The sequence below is a fragment of the Chiloscyllium punctatum genome, chromosome 10 (assembly GCF_047496795.1).
Source record: "Chiloscyllium punctatum isolate Juve2018m chromosome 10, sChiPun1.3, whole genome shotgun sequence".
Taxonomy (NCBI): domain Eukaryota; kingdom Metazoa; phylum Chordata; class Chondrichthyes; order Orectolobiformes; family Hemiscylliidae; genus Chiloscyllium; species Chiloscyllium punctatum.
This window is the reverse complement of record NC_092748.1, coordinates 115,474,123-115,490,652: the sequence shown is the minus strand read 5'-3', so window position 1 is coordinate 115,490,652 and position 16,530 is coordinate 115,474,123. Positions and strand designations below refer to the sequence as shown.

At 45.3% G+C, this 16,530-nt stretch overlaps 1 protein-coding gene across 4 annotated transcripts in view; it reads right to left on the bottom strand.

Annotated features, from left to right (window-relative positions):
* The window catches only part of stk11ip (serine/threonine kinase 11 interacting protein), a 109,082-nt gene that overhangs the window by 44,764 nt on the left and 47,788 nt on the right, over positions 1-16,530 (bottom strand). For 3 of the 4 annotated variants that reach the window (XR_011961726.1, XM_072579997.1, XM_072580000.1), the window contains exons 17-20: positions 12,601-12,787; positions 8,120-8,295; positions 5,194-5,593; positions 3,144-3,259 (exon numbers count right to left, since the gene is read on the bottom strand). Coding sequence is in view for 3 of the 4 variants with exons in the window: in XM_072579997.1 (XP_072436098.1) it covers positions 3,144-3,259; positions 5,194-5,593; positions 8,120-8,295; positions 12,601-12,787 (879 nt within the window). In the remaining variant the exon portion in view is untranslated. The remainder of the gene's footprint in view (positions 1-3,143; positions 3,260-5,193; positions 5,594-8,119; positions 8,296-12,600; positions 12,788-16,530) is intronic. The other variant, XM_072579999.1, reaches the window with a different exon arrangement.

Below are 16,530 nucleotides of genomic sequence, written 5' to 3'. Positions count from 1 at the left end.
TTCCCAACCACTGAAGTGGCTGGTGCAGGCCAAGTATCATCTTGCAATTCAAACATTTAGCACCATAATTTGTCCTGTTTGCCACGGGTGTGTACGAAAAGAAAATCAATGTTACAGTTTTGAATATTTCAATGGCTGCATATCAAATCATTAAGGTGCCTTGGGAACGTGATCTTCTTAGAAATTCACAATCTTCCCTTTAAGACAAAAATTCCATGATCAATAATTTTGCAGTTGATGAAATAAATCCATTAAAAAAAACTCAAGGATGGGGTCACCACTGCCTGGACCAGCCCTTACTACGCAGGTAGGGATGAGCTGCTTTCATGAACCACTGCAATCCATGTGCAGTGAGTTGACCTACAATGCCATATAGAGGGAATTCCAAGACTTTGACCCAGTGACACTGAAGGAATGGCGATATATTCCCAAGTTAGAATGCAGATTAGCTTGGAGGGGAACTTGAAGGAGATAGTGTTCCCATGAATCTGCTGCTCTTGACCTTCTAGATGGTAGTGGCTGTGGGTTTGAAAAGTGCTGTCTAAGGAGCTGTAGGGAATTTGAGGTGCATTGTGCAGATAATACACACTGCTACTACTACTGAGTGTTGGAGCAAGAGGATGCTTGCGGATGTGACGCCAATCAAGTAGATTGCTTTGTCCTGGATGGTGTCAAGCTTCTTAGTAATGTTGCAACTGCACCCATCCATGCAAGTGGGGAGTATTCAATCACACTTGCGACTTGTGCCTTGTAGATGGCAGACAGGGTTTGGTGAGCAACTTGCCAAAGGATTCCAAATCTCTCATCTGCTCTTGTAACCACTGCTTATATGGCTCGTCCAATTCAGTTTCTGTCAACTGTTGGCTTCAGTCATTGGTTTTGCAGTGACGTGTTGGGCTCTTCCACCACCGAAGATGGGGATTGTTGTGGACGGGGAGTTTTGTGGATGGGACATTTTGTGGACACGCATCCTCCAGTGAGTTGTTTAATTGTCCACCACCATTCAAGACAGGATGTGGCTAGACTGCAGAGCTTAGATCTGAACCATTGGTGGTGGGATCACTTGGCACTCTCACTTGCATCAGGGACTTTCCAGGATGAAGAATGACTATTTTAAGGGATTACATCAATTTGTGCAACATGATACAATCAGGGCTGCCAATATTCGATAATTAACTTTGTGGTCTCAACCAGTAATGGAGCTACCAAGCCACAAATGGGATGGATTGCCAGTCCAGTGACAATGCCCCAGTGCTCCTTCTCCACTTGAACAAGATCATGAGAAATAGGAGCAGGGTAGACCATACAGCCCACTGGACCTGCTCCACTATGTAAGATGATCCTTGGTTTCAAACCTCGCCCACCAAAATACCTTAGTGGTTTTGCAAGAGAGTCGCCGTTTCAGGCATAACCCCTAAATCAGGAATGAGGCTTCTGGGTCGAGGGGCTCCCCACCTTCATCACCACCCTCCTCTCCAACCTATCATCACCTTCTACCCCACCTTCATCCACGTATTGCATTTTCAGCTACCATCCCCCCCAGCCCCACACCCACATCATAGTGGTGGTGGGGTTGGCAGGTGTTAGAGTGGATATAGGGGGCTAATGGTGAAAAGATGTTGATATTCTGATCACTTGATCTGAACTGAGAATGGCAGAACAATGGTGTGTCTAACTGCCAGCCTTGAAAGGACAATACTGGGATGGGGGGGTGATGGAAAGAGGAGGAGGAGGAGGACGACGATCTGGTTTGCAATCTGAAGGGGTCGAACTCAATATGTAAAGTAGGTAACAACAAGGACTGCAGTTGCTGGAAACCAATATGTAAAGTGCCTAGTCTGAAGACGAGAAGTTGTTCCTCCAGTTCATGCTGGGAATCATTGGAACACTGCAGGGACAGACACGTGGGCACGTGAGCAGAATGCTGTGTTTAAAAAACCGGCTATTCACTAAAAATCCTTAGACAGCGCCAGGGATCTGGGTTCAATTCCACTCTCAGGCACTCACCTGGGTGGAGTTTGCACATTCTCCCTGTGTCTAAGTGGGTTTCCTCTGGGTGATCCAGTTTCCTCCCACAATCCAAAGCTGTGCAGGTTAGGGTGAATTGGCCATAGTAAACTATTCATAATGCCCAGGAATGTGCAGGCTAGGTGGATTAGACATGGTAAATTCAGGGTTACGGGGATAGGGTAGGGAGATGGTGCTCTTTAGGATGCTCTCAGTCTGGACTTGATGGGCTACATGGCCTGCTTCCACACTGTATGGATTCTGAGATTCTAGCACTTTCCAAACTCATAACTACTACCATCTAGAAGGTAGGAGCGTAGGAATACCTCCACCTGCAAGTTCCCCTCCAAGTCACTCACCATCCTGACGTGGAAATTTATCGCCGCCCCTTCACTGTCACTGGGTCTGAATCTGGAATTCCTTCCCTAAGGGCATTGTGAGTCTACCTACAGCACATGGACTGCAGCAGTTCAAGGAGACAGCTCACCCCCACCTTCTCAAGGGGCAACTAGGGACAGGCAATAAATGCTGCCAGAGAGTGACACCTGTGGCCCACAGGTGAAGAGAAAAAGTCTACCTGGAACGGCAAAGTCTGTCAAAGGTTTGAGCAATAGGTGGATGTAGATGTTCACGCAGTAGTAACATGAGGTGCTCACACTAATAGGATGCTGCCAATCTGCATGAATGGTGCATTTATTAATTAGAATCAATTGGCAACTAATCAGCATTCTCCTCTCATTAAAGTGTCACCATTCTAGCAAAACAAAAAGCTCAGAGGTGATGTATTTTTTCATCCAGCAATACTCAATTAAGGTGTGAAACTAGAAACACCTCAACATGGCACACCATGCATGTTGGAAGCTAATTCTTCGACACAGTTAAACCCAGATGAAATGTTAATTTAAATCTGGGATTAATAGATTATCTCAAGGTATTGAGGGATGCCCAGTAACTGTAGGTAGATGGAGCTAGGTCACAGATCACAATTCAGTCTTCTGTTTCAGTTATTTTAGCAGCACAGCTGAACAACTATAGTCAGTCAACATTTATGTGGTTAGTACCAACAGGATAATAGGCTTGAGACCCTGAAAGGCCTAAATCCTAGTGTGTAAAATGTCCTCTCGCCAAGCTCTTACCTTGACAAAGCACCGATACTCCTCCTTATCTTCACTGAAAACCTCAACGTCGAGGAACAGCTTCAGCCTGTGGTCAATGGTTTGAAAATCCTCGACAGACAAGTTGAACTCGGCTACTGGAGAACAAAGAAGCAGCTTAAACCACGCAACGTGCAGCAATAATGAGGGGACAATAACGAAGCAAAAGAGATTCTGAAGCGAGTGAGCAACAGATTATCTACTGCTGATGGGTTACCTACTCATTCAAGTGACTGGGATGCAAGACTGTGATGATTGATGGAACAGTGGGTATGGCACTGAACTAGCAATCCAGAGGCCCACACGTTTCTCTGACAATGTGGGTTCAAATCCCACCTCAGCAGTTGATGAAAGCTAAATTCAATCAATCTGAATTGAAAGGCAGTCTCTATGATGGCAACCATGAAGCCATCATCAATTGTTGTAAAAACCTATCTGTTCACTAATGCCCTTCCTGCAAGGAAATCGGTCATCGTTGTCTGGTCCACAGCAATGTGGTTGGTTCTCAATTGCCCTCTGAAATTGTCTAGCAATCCACTCAGCTCAAAAGGCAACTAGGGATTGGCGATAAATATTGGCCTTAACCCAGAGGGACATTTGAGCTTTAGGAGAAGCATCTGAGATGAGTCAAGATGGAGATACAGGTGGAATGGTTGCGTTTACTTCGAAACTGCTTTTAAATACCACAAAGAACCTCTGTGCACAAATAATTACCCTTAAAATATTGCAAATAACGGAATCATTTGAAGATGACACCAGTATAATTAGGAGAGACTGCAGTTAAGAAATAAGAAAGTTGCAGACAGATATAGATAGATTGAGTAAATGGGTAAAACTTCTGAAAGATTGAGCATAAACTGGGAAAATGTGAAGTTGTTTAGTTTTGTGGGAAAAAGCAATGTGTTACTTAAATGGATAACGACTGCAGAATGTTAAAGTGTTGAGGCACTGAAGCATTGTATTGTATGAGTCACGAAAGTTAGCTTGCAGGATTAGCTTGGAATCAAGATGGCTAATGGATGTATAATTTGTTACAAAGGGAATTGAACTTGTAAGTAAGGATGTCATTCTTCAGTAAATATAGCATTGGTGAGACCACATTGCCAATGCTGTGCAGAGTTTTGGTCTCCTTATTTAAGGAAGGATATAAATGTATTGCAGGCAATTAAAGAGACATTTACAAAACTGATTGCTGTAATAAACAGGTTGTCTCACAACGAAAGTTTGGACAGACTGGGCTTACTTCCACTGGAATTGAGAAGAATGAAGGATGAATGATTGGATGCACAAGATCCTGAATTGGTCTTGACAAGGTGGAAGTGGAATACGCGTTTCCAATTATAGGTAAGTCCAGAACTAGATGATGGTTTTAAAATTGTCATTCTAGTACAGAGATGAGAATATTTTTATCTCTCAGAGGGCTGAGGGGTTTGGAACTCTGCCTCAGATGGTGGTGAAGGCAGGGTTGTTGAATATTTTGAAGGGGTAGGTAGATTGATTCTCATTAGGGAGGGGAATCAAAGCTCACCAGGGAGGAGTGGGAAGTGGAGTTCAAAAAACAAATAGATCAGCCATGATCTTGTTAAATGGTGGAACAGGCTCAAGGGACTGAATAGTCTACTTCTGCTCCTGTTACGTATGTTCATGACAGCGCTTCACGTGGAGTTTGAGAAAAAGAAACCATCAATATGACTGATACTTGGTTCCCAGAGGAATGCTGGCCAGGATATCAGGGAGGAGTTGTATATATTCTAAAAAAACTACCCCTCCCCTCCCCCCCAACCACCCACCACACCCAACCCAACCAACAAGTAATGATTCTGAAGATTGAGCTGGAAGGGGAAGAAATGAGGTGGGATTGTGGTTGAGTATCTCACCCGGGGCAGGGTTAATGTTCATCAATAAGGGATGAACTGATTGCAGCTAATGAAGGTGGAAGGATAAGGCCACAACTAAGCTGCATTGAACAATGGCCACCTTCTGCACCGTTATAACATTCTTTACGGTCTCAGTCTTTCACAACTTGGCTGACCTTTGCTGGTTGTAGAGAGATCATCCCCACATTCAGAGCGCGGTGAGCTTGGCGTCAGTCCAGGAGTGCCGTAGCGATAGCTCCAGGTCAGGCTGTCGGTGCTCCCCCTCTGGTTAGCGCTACCACAGTACACGCCAGGACTGCAGCCACCCTGAGGGGCTGTGTGCACAGACTGCTCCAGTGTCCCCAGGCTGGGATCCACATCACCCGAGGTGTCAGAAACCCGGCTGCCGTCCCTCACACTGCTGCTGCAGCTCTGGTCGCACTCCAAATAGAAGCTGGCACACTTGCCGGCAGCGAAGGAATAGATCTCTGGGTCCATGCTCAACATGTCAGTGGCACAATCACCCAGTACCCCAGGTCCAGCGTCCAGACTCAGTCTGCTCGGAGATTCAATACTCTACACCACAGAAACAAGACCAACCACATTAGAGTATTTCCACTAGAAAACCCAGTCTCATTCATTATTTATGTTCCTTCTGCACATATTATCTGAATGGTGAGAGGTTGCAGAGCTCCAAGATGCTGAAAGATCTGGGTGCCCTAGTGATTAAACCTTTGTGATGTGATTGATGGTACAAGACAGTGGGCGGCGGTAGAGGATTGCTTTTCGGACTGGAGGCCTGTGACCAGCAGTGTTCCATGGGGATCAGTGCTGGGTCCTATTTTTGATCGCCAACTTAATAACCATGTCCCCTTGACTAACACCAAAACTGGAAGTATGGGGATAACAAAGTTGGTTATCTAAAATTACAAAGGGATCTTGAACAATTGGGCAAATGGACTGAGGAGTGGCAGATGGAATTTAATTTGGATAAATGCAAGGTGCTGCATTTTCTAAGACAAACAAGGGCTGTACTTATACAGTTAATGGTAGTGAGTAGTGCTGTCCAGAATAAAGACCCAGGGGTTCATAGAGTATTACAGCATGGAAACAGACCCTTTGATCCAACCAGTTGCCACTGACCATGTTCCTAAACTAAACTAGTCTCACCTTCCTGCATTTGGCCCAAACCTTTCCTGTTAATGAACTTAACCAAATGTCTTTTAAGCATTGTACTTGTACCCTTAAGTGTGGGGACCACACCATAATTGCATTAGCCCTCCAAATTCTTTTCGATAAAACCCTAGAGACCTCAATTGACTTACTCTAATGCAGCACGGTGGCTCAGTGGTTAGCACTGCTGCCTCACAGCACCAGGGTCCCAGGTTCGATTCCAGCCTCAAGCAACTGTGTGGAGTTTGCACATTCTCCCTGTGCCTACGTGGGTTTGCTCCGGTTTCCTTCCACACTCCAAAGATGTGCAGGTCAGGTGAATTGGCCATGCTAAATTGGCCATAGTGTTAGGTGCATTGGTTACAGTGAAATGGGTCTGGGTGGGTTACTCTTCGGAGGGTCAGTGTGGACTGGTTGGGCCGAAGGGCCTGTTTCCATACTGTAGGGAATCCAATCTAATCTAATCACCATTGTCAGGTGAATACAAGCAAATGTTTCATAATCTCTGCCCATAGTTTAACTCTCAAGTCCTGTTAACATTCTGGGAAGTCAAAAACCACTGGGAGGTTATGCTGGAACTGTATAACATGTTCTTTAGGACACAGCGAGAGTATTGCGTGTAGTTCTGGAACCCATATTATAGGAGAGGATGTGATAGCACTGGAGAGAGTGCAGAGGAGATTTACCAGGATGTTGCCAGGGTTGGAGTGTTTTACTTACGGAGAGAGATTGGACACACTTGGGTTGTTTTCCATGCAGCAGAGGAGACAGAGGGGGCAACATGATTCAGGTGCATTATCAGGGACAAAGACAGGATAGACAGGAAGAAACCTTCCCCATTGACGGAGGGATCAACGACTAGGGATACAGATTGGAGGTAAAGAGCAGGAAGTTTAGAGGAGACGTGAGGTAAATGCTTTTCACCCAAAGGATGGTGAGAATCTGGAACTCACTCCTAAGGGTGGGAGGGGCAGAAACCCTCAGAACTCTGTAGTAGTATTTAGATGTGCACGTGTGATGCCAAGGTCCACGAGGCTATGGACCAAGTGCTGGGAAATGGGACTAGAATAGCTAAGTGGTTGGTATGTGGGAGGCCAAAGGGTCTATTTTTCTGCTGTAGACGAATATTACTCTATGACAGTGCATATGGAAACAGTAGGACAGACCCTATGAATACCCTAACCCTCCTAATCTACACAGAATGGTAACTTTGTGAAGTTGTGTTACTGGTACTGTAATCCAGAGGTCCGCCCATTCCTGCTCCCCACCCTCCCAACTGAGCCACTCAGCATGAAATTGGTGGGGATGTTTCCCCTTGTAGGCAATTTGGAACAAGTAGTCATCATTTTAGGATAATGGGAGCCAAATTTAAAACAGAGATGAGGAGAAATTACAGGCCTCAAAGGGTCATGAATCTGTGGAATTCACTACCCCAGTGTGTGGTGGATGCTGGGACACTGAATAAATTTAAGGAGCGAGACAGATTTCTAATCAGTGGGTTATGGGGTGCGGGCAGGAAAGTGCAGTCAAGGGAGAGGGGAGATCAGCCATGATCATAATGGAGCAGGCCTGGAGGGGCTGAATGGCCTCCTCCTGCTCGCAGTCTTATATCGTTATATCTCAGTGATACGTGGAGATTGGGACACTCAACGGTATTAGATTTCTCATCTACAAAGGAATCGAGTATAACGGGAGTCAGGCAGAAAAGAGGCACAATTGGATCAGTCAAGAGTTCAGTGAACACAGGAGGAAGATCCAAGGTCAAAATGGTCAATGTCTACTACAATTCCTCATGATCTCATGCTCAAAGACAAATAATGAGCAGGCAAAAAAAAAACAACCTTGCCAGCAATGCTCACAGCCCCCCACCTCCTGAACAACTGAACCACTCATTCCCTTTGACCAATTGGGTAACACCATGTGGCTCACCTTCAGGCTCCCAGTGGTACTGCCATCGGTGAAGGCGATCTTCAGGACGTCCACCTTGACAACTTCATCCTCCAGGTGGACGGGTGTGCTGGTGCATGTGTGTACCTCGGATGGCACAATGATCACAATCTCACTCGCGCACTTGGGGCAGGTCGGCGAGGCCTTTGGACTCTCAACTGCAGAGAGAGACAAACAGACACGAGACAAACACTGCTCAGCTCACCAAGGAACAGGCTACTTTTGAACGCACATGGACTGGCAGCAATAATCCCTCTAAGTTACTCAAAAGCCAAAACTGTTCCCACTCATGGAAAATCAACAGCAAAAAGGGCACGGATTTAAGGCAAGAGGCGTGGGCAGAATGCTGACAGGATGAAAAGATTTCTCATGCGGTGAGTGGATGAAGTCAGAAACACGGTGACTGAGAGCGTGGTAAACGACAGTTCATGTGAGGCTTCAGAATGGAAATGAAAACCTATCAGACAAAGAACAATGTGCAGGTTACAGAGAAAGTGACACCAAGTGACCTTTCTCGTTCAGAGTGCCGTTTGTGACATTGACCCCTCATCATTCCCAACAACCTGGGGTGGAGGCCAGAGGTGGAACAATACAAACCAGGGACTCAGTAATGTCAAACTCAGAAGTTACATCACACCAGGTTACAGTTAAATAGGTTTATTTTAAATCACAAGCTGACAATTTTAAATAAACCAATTGATCTAGACACCAGGTTATAGTCCAGAGTGGTGCTGGAAAAGCACAGCAGGTCAGGCAGCATCCGAGGAGCAGGAAAATCCACATTTTGGGCAAAAACCCTTCATCAGGAATATTCCTCTAGTCCTGAAGGGCTTTTGCCCGAAACGTCGACTCTCCTGCCCCTCGGAAGCTGCCTGACCTGCTGTGCTTTTCCAGCACCACTAATCTAAACTCTGGTTTCCAGCATCTGCAGTCCTCACTTTTCCCTTGTAACCTGGTGTCATGTGACTCCTGACTTTTTGTCCACTCCAGTCCAACACCAGCACCTGAACATCATCACTAAAGTCAGACAGTGCTGGAGAAACTCAGCAAGTCTGGCGGCGTCTTCGGGGAAAGAGAAACAGAGTTAATGTTTCAAGTCTGATGTATCTCCTTCCGCTCTGAACAAGAGTCATACTGAATTAGAAGCACTGACTGTTTCTCTTTCTCCACAGACTTGCTGAGTTTTTCCAGTATTTACTTTTTATTTCAGAATTCCAGCATCCACATGATGTTACTTTTACCATTGTTACTAAAGTTAGGAGTTATCCTGCTTTACCAGCCACAGACCGATTTGGCAGGGCCATGGACCTCAGTCAGTTTTATAACAGACTACTGAAGCAATAAATACCTCCACTACGTTTACACCATTTGTGCATCTTTTATCATAGGCAAGTGGTAAATTCTTGTCAGAATTAGTATGTTTTCATATCATAAACATAAATATTACAATATTCTAAAGTACATTGGTTGTTGGTTGCACTAATGACTGCCCTTCAGACATGCAGGATTCAGTTTGGTTATCTGACATTTTGAGGATTCTGGAATGTTCTCTGCTCTGGATGAGACACTGGAGTTGCTCATCAGTCATGTGCATCTCCGACAAGCCTGTGAAATGCTGCAGAATGCAGCTCGTGAGCCACTGACTTATGTGAAGAGTCAAAATCTGACAAAGGTCCAGAACAGTTCAAGCCTTTGCCAATGAGAGTGGAAAGCAGTGTGCTGCCACCATCTGCTGGCACAATGCAGTACTGCAACAATACAATCCAGATTACTGCACCCAAGTGGGCATGTGGAATTGAAACAGAGAGACAGGAGAATCAGTAGGCCATTCAACCCTTCAAACCTGTGACGCCAGCCAAAACAACATAACTGATCATCAAGCTCAACACTCTAATCCTGCCCTCCCCCAGTATCACTTCATCACATTATATTCTCTTGGGAAATAAGGCAGGGCAGGTGACTGAGGTGTCAGCGGGGGAGCACTTTGGGGCCAGCGACCATAATTCTATTAGATTTAAAATAGTGATGGAAAAGGATAGACCAGATCTAAAAGTTGAAGTTCTAAATTGGAGAAAGGCCAATCTTGTCGGTATTAGGCAAGAACTTTCGAAAGCTGATTGGAGGCATATGTTCGCAGGTAAAGGGACGGCTGGAAAATGGAAAGCCTTCAGAAATGAGATAACAAGAATCCAGAGAAAGTATATTCCTGTCAGGGTGAAAGGGAAGGCTGGTAGGTATAGGGAATGCTGGATGACTAAAGAAATTGAGGGTTTGGTTAAGAAAAAGAAGGAAGCATATGTCAGGTATAGACAGGATAGATCGAGAGAATCCTTAGAAGAGTATAAAGGCAGTAAAAATATACTTAAGAGGGAAATCAGGAGGGCAAAAATGTGACATGAGATAGCCTTGGCAAATAGAATTAAGAAGAATCCAAATGGTTTTTACAAACATATTAAGGACAAAAGGGTAACTAGGGAAAGAATAGGGTCCCTCAAAGATCAGCAAGGCAGCCTTTGTGTAGAGCCGCAGAAAATGAGGGAAGATACTAAATGATTATTTTGCATCAGTATTTACTGTGGAAAAGGATATGGAAGATATAGACTGTAGGGAAATAGATGGTTACATCTTGCAAAATGTCCAGATTACAGAAGAGGAAGTGCTGGATGTCTTGAGATGCATAAAAGTGGATAAATCTCCAGGACCTGATCAGGTGTACCCGAGAACTCTGTGGGAAGCTAGGGAAGTGATTGCTGGGCCTCTTGCTGAGATATTTGTATCATCGATAGTCACAGGCGAGGTGCTGGAAGACTGGAGGTTGGCAAACATGGTGTGACTGTTTAAGGGTGGTAAGGACAAGCCGGGGAACGATAGACCAGTGAGCCTGACCTCGGTGGTGGGCAAGTTGTTGGAGGGACAGAATGTACATGTATTTGGAAAGGCAAGGACTGATTAGGGATAGTGAACATGGCTTTGTGAGTGGGAAATCATGTCTCACAAACTTGATTGAGTTTTTTGAAGAAGTAACAAAGAGGATTGATGAGGGCAGAGCAGTAGACGTGATCTATATGGACTTCAGTAAGGAGTTCGACAAGGTTCCCCATGGGACAGTGATAAGCAAGGTTAGATCTGATTTGGATACAGGACTGGCTCAAAGGTGGCGGTGGAGGGTTGTTTTTCAGACTGGAGGCCTGTGACCAGTGGAGTGCCACAAGGATCGGTGCTGGGTCCTCTACTTTTTGTCATTTACATAAATGATTTGGATGTGAGCATAAGAGGTTCAGTTAGTAAGTTTGCAGATGAAAATTGGAGGTGTAGTGGACAGCAAAGAGGGTTACCTCAGATTACAACAGGGCGGGCCAATGGGCGGAGAAGTGGCAGATGGAGTTTAATTCAGATAAATGAGAGGTGCTGCAAATCTTAGCAAGACTTATACACTTAATAGTAAGGTCCTAGAGAGTGTTGCTGAACAAAGAGACCTTGGAGTGCAGGTTCATAGCTCCTTGAAAGTGGAGTCGCAGGTAGATAGGATAGTGAAGGTGGTGTTTGGTATGCTTTCCTTTATTGGTCAGAGTATTGAGTACAGGAGTTGGGAGGTCATGTTGCAGCTGTACAGGACATTGGTTAGGCCACTGTTGGAATATTGCGTGCAATTCTGGTCTCCTTCCTATCAGAAAGTTGTAAAACTTGAAAGGGTTCAGAAAAGATTTACAAGGATGTTGCCAGGGTTGGAGGATCTGAACTACAGGAAGAGGCTGAACAGGCTGAGGTTGTTTTCCCTGGAATGTCGGAGGCTGAGGGGTGACCTCATAGAGGTTTACAAAATTATGAGGGGCATGAATAGAATAAATAGGCAAAGTCTTTTCCCTGGGGTCAGGGAGTCTAGAACTAGAGGGTATGGGTTTAGGGTGAGAGGGGAAAGATATAAAAGAGACCTAAGGGGCAACTTTTTCACGCAGAGGGTGGTACGTGTATGGAATGAGCTGCCAGAGGATGTGGTGGAGGCTGGTACAATTACAACATTTAAGAGGCATTAGGATGGGTATATGAATAGGAAGGGTTTGGAGGGATATGGGCCGGGTGCTGGCAGGTGGGACTAGATTGGGTTGGGATATCTGGTCAGCATGGACAGGTTGGACCGAAGGGTCTGTCTCTGTGCTGTATGTCTCTATGACTCTATATCCAACTCCTTCTTCAAAATTAAGCGGGAGAGAGAATGAGCAGGAAGGAAAAGAAATATTGACATTCTCCACACCCCCCAGATCAGCATGCATAGAAGTGCTTAGAGGAGCTGTTGTGGTGCAGTGGCAGTGTCCCTACACCTGAACCAGGAGGCCATGGTTCCAGCCCCATCTGCTCTAGAACTTGTAATAAAATCCCACAAGAGATTGGTTAGGAAATGACTTGGGGTGCCGAGCAGTGCTGAGCAATGTCAAGGGTTGGGAGGTAGTGTGGGGATCACTCACTCTGCAGGTAATCTGGGTCATCTGCCTGCCCAACACTCGAACGCTCGGAGAGGCAGTGAGCAGCCTCCCGCTCCTGTGGGGAAACTGTGAACTCGTGTTGACACTTCAAACACTGGAGTTTGGGAAAATGCTCCTGCATCGCCCTCTGGTTGGCTTCCAATGCATCACTCAGGATCTTAACCAGCATCTGAAACCAGAGAAAACAGGTAAATGATCATCTCCAAGAAAACTCTACCTAATATCCCCCCTTGACATTCAATGGCGTTACCGTCAATGAATACCCCAACATCCTGGGGGTTACCATTGACCAGAAACTCAACTGGTCGTAAAATACAGTGGCTACAAGAGCAGGTCACAGCCTAGGAATCTTGAGTAATTTATCTGCTGAATCCCAATGCCTATCCACAAAAGGACACAGTTCAGGACTGTGATGAATGGATGCAGTTCCAACAACCCTCAAGCCTGACACTGTCCAGAACAAAGCAGCTCCCTTAGTGGCACCCCATTCTCAAACCATCGATATTCAGGAGGAGGATGTACAATCTATGAGATGCACTGCAGAGAGTCGGCAAAGTTCCTTAGACAACGCCTTCCAAACCCACAACCATTTCGATGGACAAGGGCACAAGAGAGGTGGGAACACCACCCCCTGAAAGTTCCCATCCAAGTCACTCACCATCCTGACTTAGATCAGCAGAATTCAGCCATTGGGCCCATTTAGTCTGCTTCACCATTTGACCATGGCCGATACGTTTCTCAACCCCAATTTGTTGCCTTCCTTGTCAATCCTGCCTATCTCTGTCTTAACTACACTCAATGACTTGGCCTCCACAGCCCTCTGGGGAAATTAGATTCTCCACCTTCTGGATGGAGAAATTCACCCCCATCTCAGTTCTAAGGGGATGTCCCTTCACTCAGAGGCTGTGGTGCTATTCTCCCCTCCCAGTGGAAACATCTTCTCGATGTTCACTCTCCCCAGGCCATTCGGTATTCTGTAAGATTCAATTAGATCCCCCCATATCCTTCTGAACACCAAGTACAGACCCAGAGTCCTCAATTGCTCATGTGACAAACCTTTCATCCCTAGGATCATTTTTATTACCCTTCTCTGCACCCCGTCCAATGCTCGTACATCCTTCCTTAGATATAGGGCCCAAAACTACTCTCAATATTCCAAAGGTGATCTGACCAGAGCCGTATACAGCCTCAGCATTGCACCTCTGTTCTTGTATTCTAGTCCTCTTGAAATGAATGTTCACATTGCATTTGCCTTCCTAACTGCTAACTGAACCTGCAGGTTAACCTGAAGTGGTTTTTGAACAAAGACTGCCTTTCCCCACTTAGCAAATAGTCCATGCCATTATTCTTTCTATCCAAGTGCAAAGTCTCTCACTTTCCCACATTGCATTCCATCTGTCTCTTTCTTGTCCACTCTCCCAGCCTGTCCGAGGCCCTCTGCAGCCTCCCCACTTCCTCAACACTATCTGTCACATCATCTATCTTTGCAAACTTAGCAACAATTCCCTCAGTTCTTTCATCCAGATTGTCAATGTATAATGTGAATAGTTTGGTCCCGACACCGAGCCCTGCAGAACTTCATAGTCACTGGCTGAAAAAGACCCCTTTATCCCTACTCTCTGCCTTCTGCCAGTCAGCCAATCCTCTATCCATGCCAGTCCCTTGCCCCTAACACCATGGGTTGTTTACCAGTCTCCTGTGCACACCTTGTCAAAGGCCTTCTGAAATCCAAACAGATCACGATCACTGGCTCTCCTTTGTCTAACTTGTTCTACATCTCCTCTAAAGAACGCGAACAGATTTGTCAGGCATGACCTCCCCTTGATGAAGCCATGAACCCTATTTTCCCACGCACTTCCAAGTACTCCACAATCGCATCCTTCATAATGGACTCTAAAATCACATCAATGACTGAGGTCAGGCTAACTGGCATATAATTTCTCATCTTCTGCCTCTCTCCCTTCTTAAACAGGGGTGTTACATTAACCACTTTCCAATCCACTGGGACTCTCCCTGACTTGTGATTCCCGAAAGATCACCTGCATTGCCTCTACAATCTCCTCAGCTATCTTCTTCTGAACTCTGGGATGTAGTCCATCTGGTCCGGATGATTTATCAGTCTTCCCCAACACCTTCTGTTTAGTGATGGCCACTACACTCACCTCTACCCCCGACCCCCGAGTATTGGTATGCTGCTGGTGTCTTCCAGGTGAAAATTAATGTAATGTACCTATTAGTTCTTCCATCATTTGTTTCCTCCCCATTATACACATCCAGCCTCATTTTGCCAATGGTGCAATGTCCACTCTTGCCTCTCTCTCTCACCTTTTATATAACTAAAAAAATCTCTTGCAATCTTCTTTTATGTTACTAGCTAACTTACTCTCATTTCATCTTCTCCTCTATTGCCTTTTTAAAAAATTGTCCTCTGCTGGTTTATAAAGGCTTCCCGCTAATCTTTGCTACATTATATGTATTTTCTTTTGTGTTTATGCTGTTCCTGACTTCCATTGTCAGCCACAGTTACCTTGTCCTCCCTTTAATATGTTTTTTCTTCCTTGGGATGAATTTCTGCTGTGCCTAATTACACACAAAAACTCCTGCTATTACTGCTCCACCTTCCCTGCTGGGCTCCCCTTCCAATCAACTCTGGCCAGCTCCTCCCTCATGTCTTTGTAGTTACTTTTACCCAATTGTAATGAAGTCATCTCAGATTTCTGCTTCTCCCTCTCAAATTGCAGGGTGAATTCTATCCGATTATAGTCACTGCTTCCTAGGTGTTCCTTCACCTTAACCTCCCTAATCAAGTCTGCCTCATTACTCATCAATTTACAGAATTGCCGTTAGCTAGTGGGCTCGAACACAAGCTACGCCAAACAAATTCCACAGATTCCTTTTCTTGGGATCTACTACCAACCTGATTTTCCCAGTCCACCTGCATACTGACGTCCCTCATGGTTATTGTAACAACACCTTCCTTACATGCCTATTGTATCTCCTGATTTATTTTCTTCCCCACATCCTGACTACCACAAGAGGAAGGTACACAACTCCCATCAGGGTCTTCTGTCCTTTGCTGTTCCTCAATTCCAACCACACAGATTCTCTGCTTTCCAACTCTATTATATCACTGCCTAGAGTCACAGCACAGAAACAGAACCATCGGTCCAACTTGTCCATGCTGACCAGATATCCTACCCTAATCTAGACCCATTTGCCAGCACTTGGCTAATATCCCTCCAAACCCTTCCTATTCATATACTCATCCAGATGCTTTTTAAATGTTGTAATTGTACCAGCCTCCACCACTTCCTCTGGCTGCTCATTCCATACACACAGCACCGCGAGAGAGAAAATGTTGTCCCTTAGGTCCCTTTTAAATCTTTCTCCTCCATCCCGAAATGTATGCCCTCTAGTTTGGACTCCCCACCCCAGGGAAAATACTTTGTCTATTTATCCTATCCATGCCCCTTATGATTTCATAAATCTCTATAAGATCAGCCCCTGATGCCCCTGGGAAAACAACCCCAGCCTATTCAGCTATCAATTTAATTTCCTACGAACAATGCTGCCCCCTCTGTCCATTATTTCAACAGGATGTTTAGTTCCCAGGCCTGATCACCTTGCAGTCACTTATCTGTGATACCCACAACATTATACCTGCCAATTTCAATCTGTACTACTAGCTCCATCTAAACCTTTAACACTATGGCAGTCCCAGTCTATGTTTGGAAAGTTAAAATCCCCTACCATAACCACCCTATTATTCTTACAGATAAGGAGATCTCAGCTATCTGTAAGAATAATAGGCTGGTTATGGTAGAGGATTTTAACTTTCCAAACATGGACTGGGACTGCCATAGTGTTAAGGGTTTAGATGGAGAGGAATTTGTTAAGTGTGTACTAGAAAAT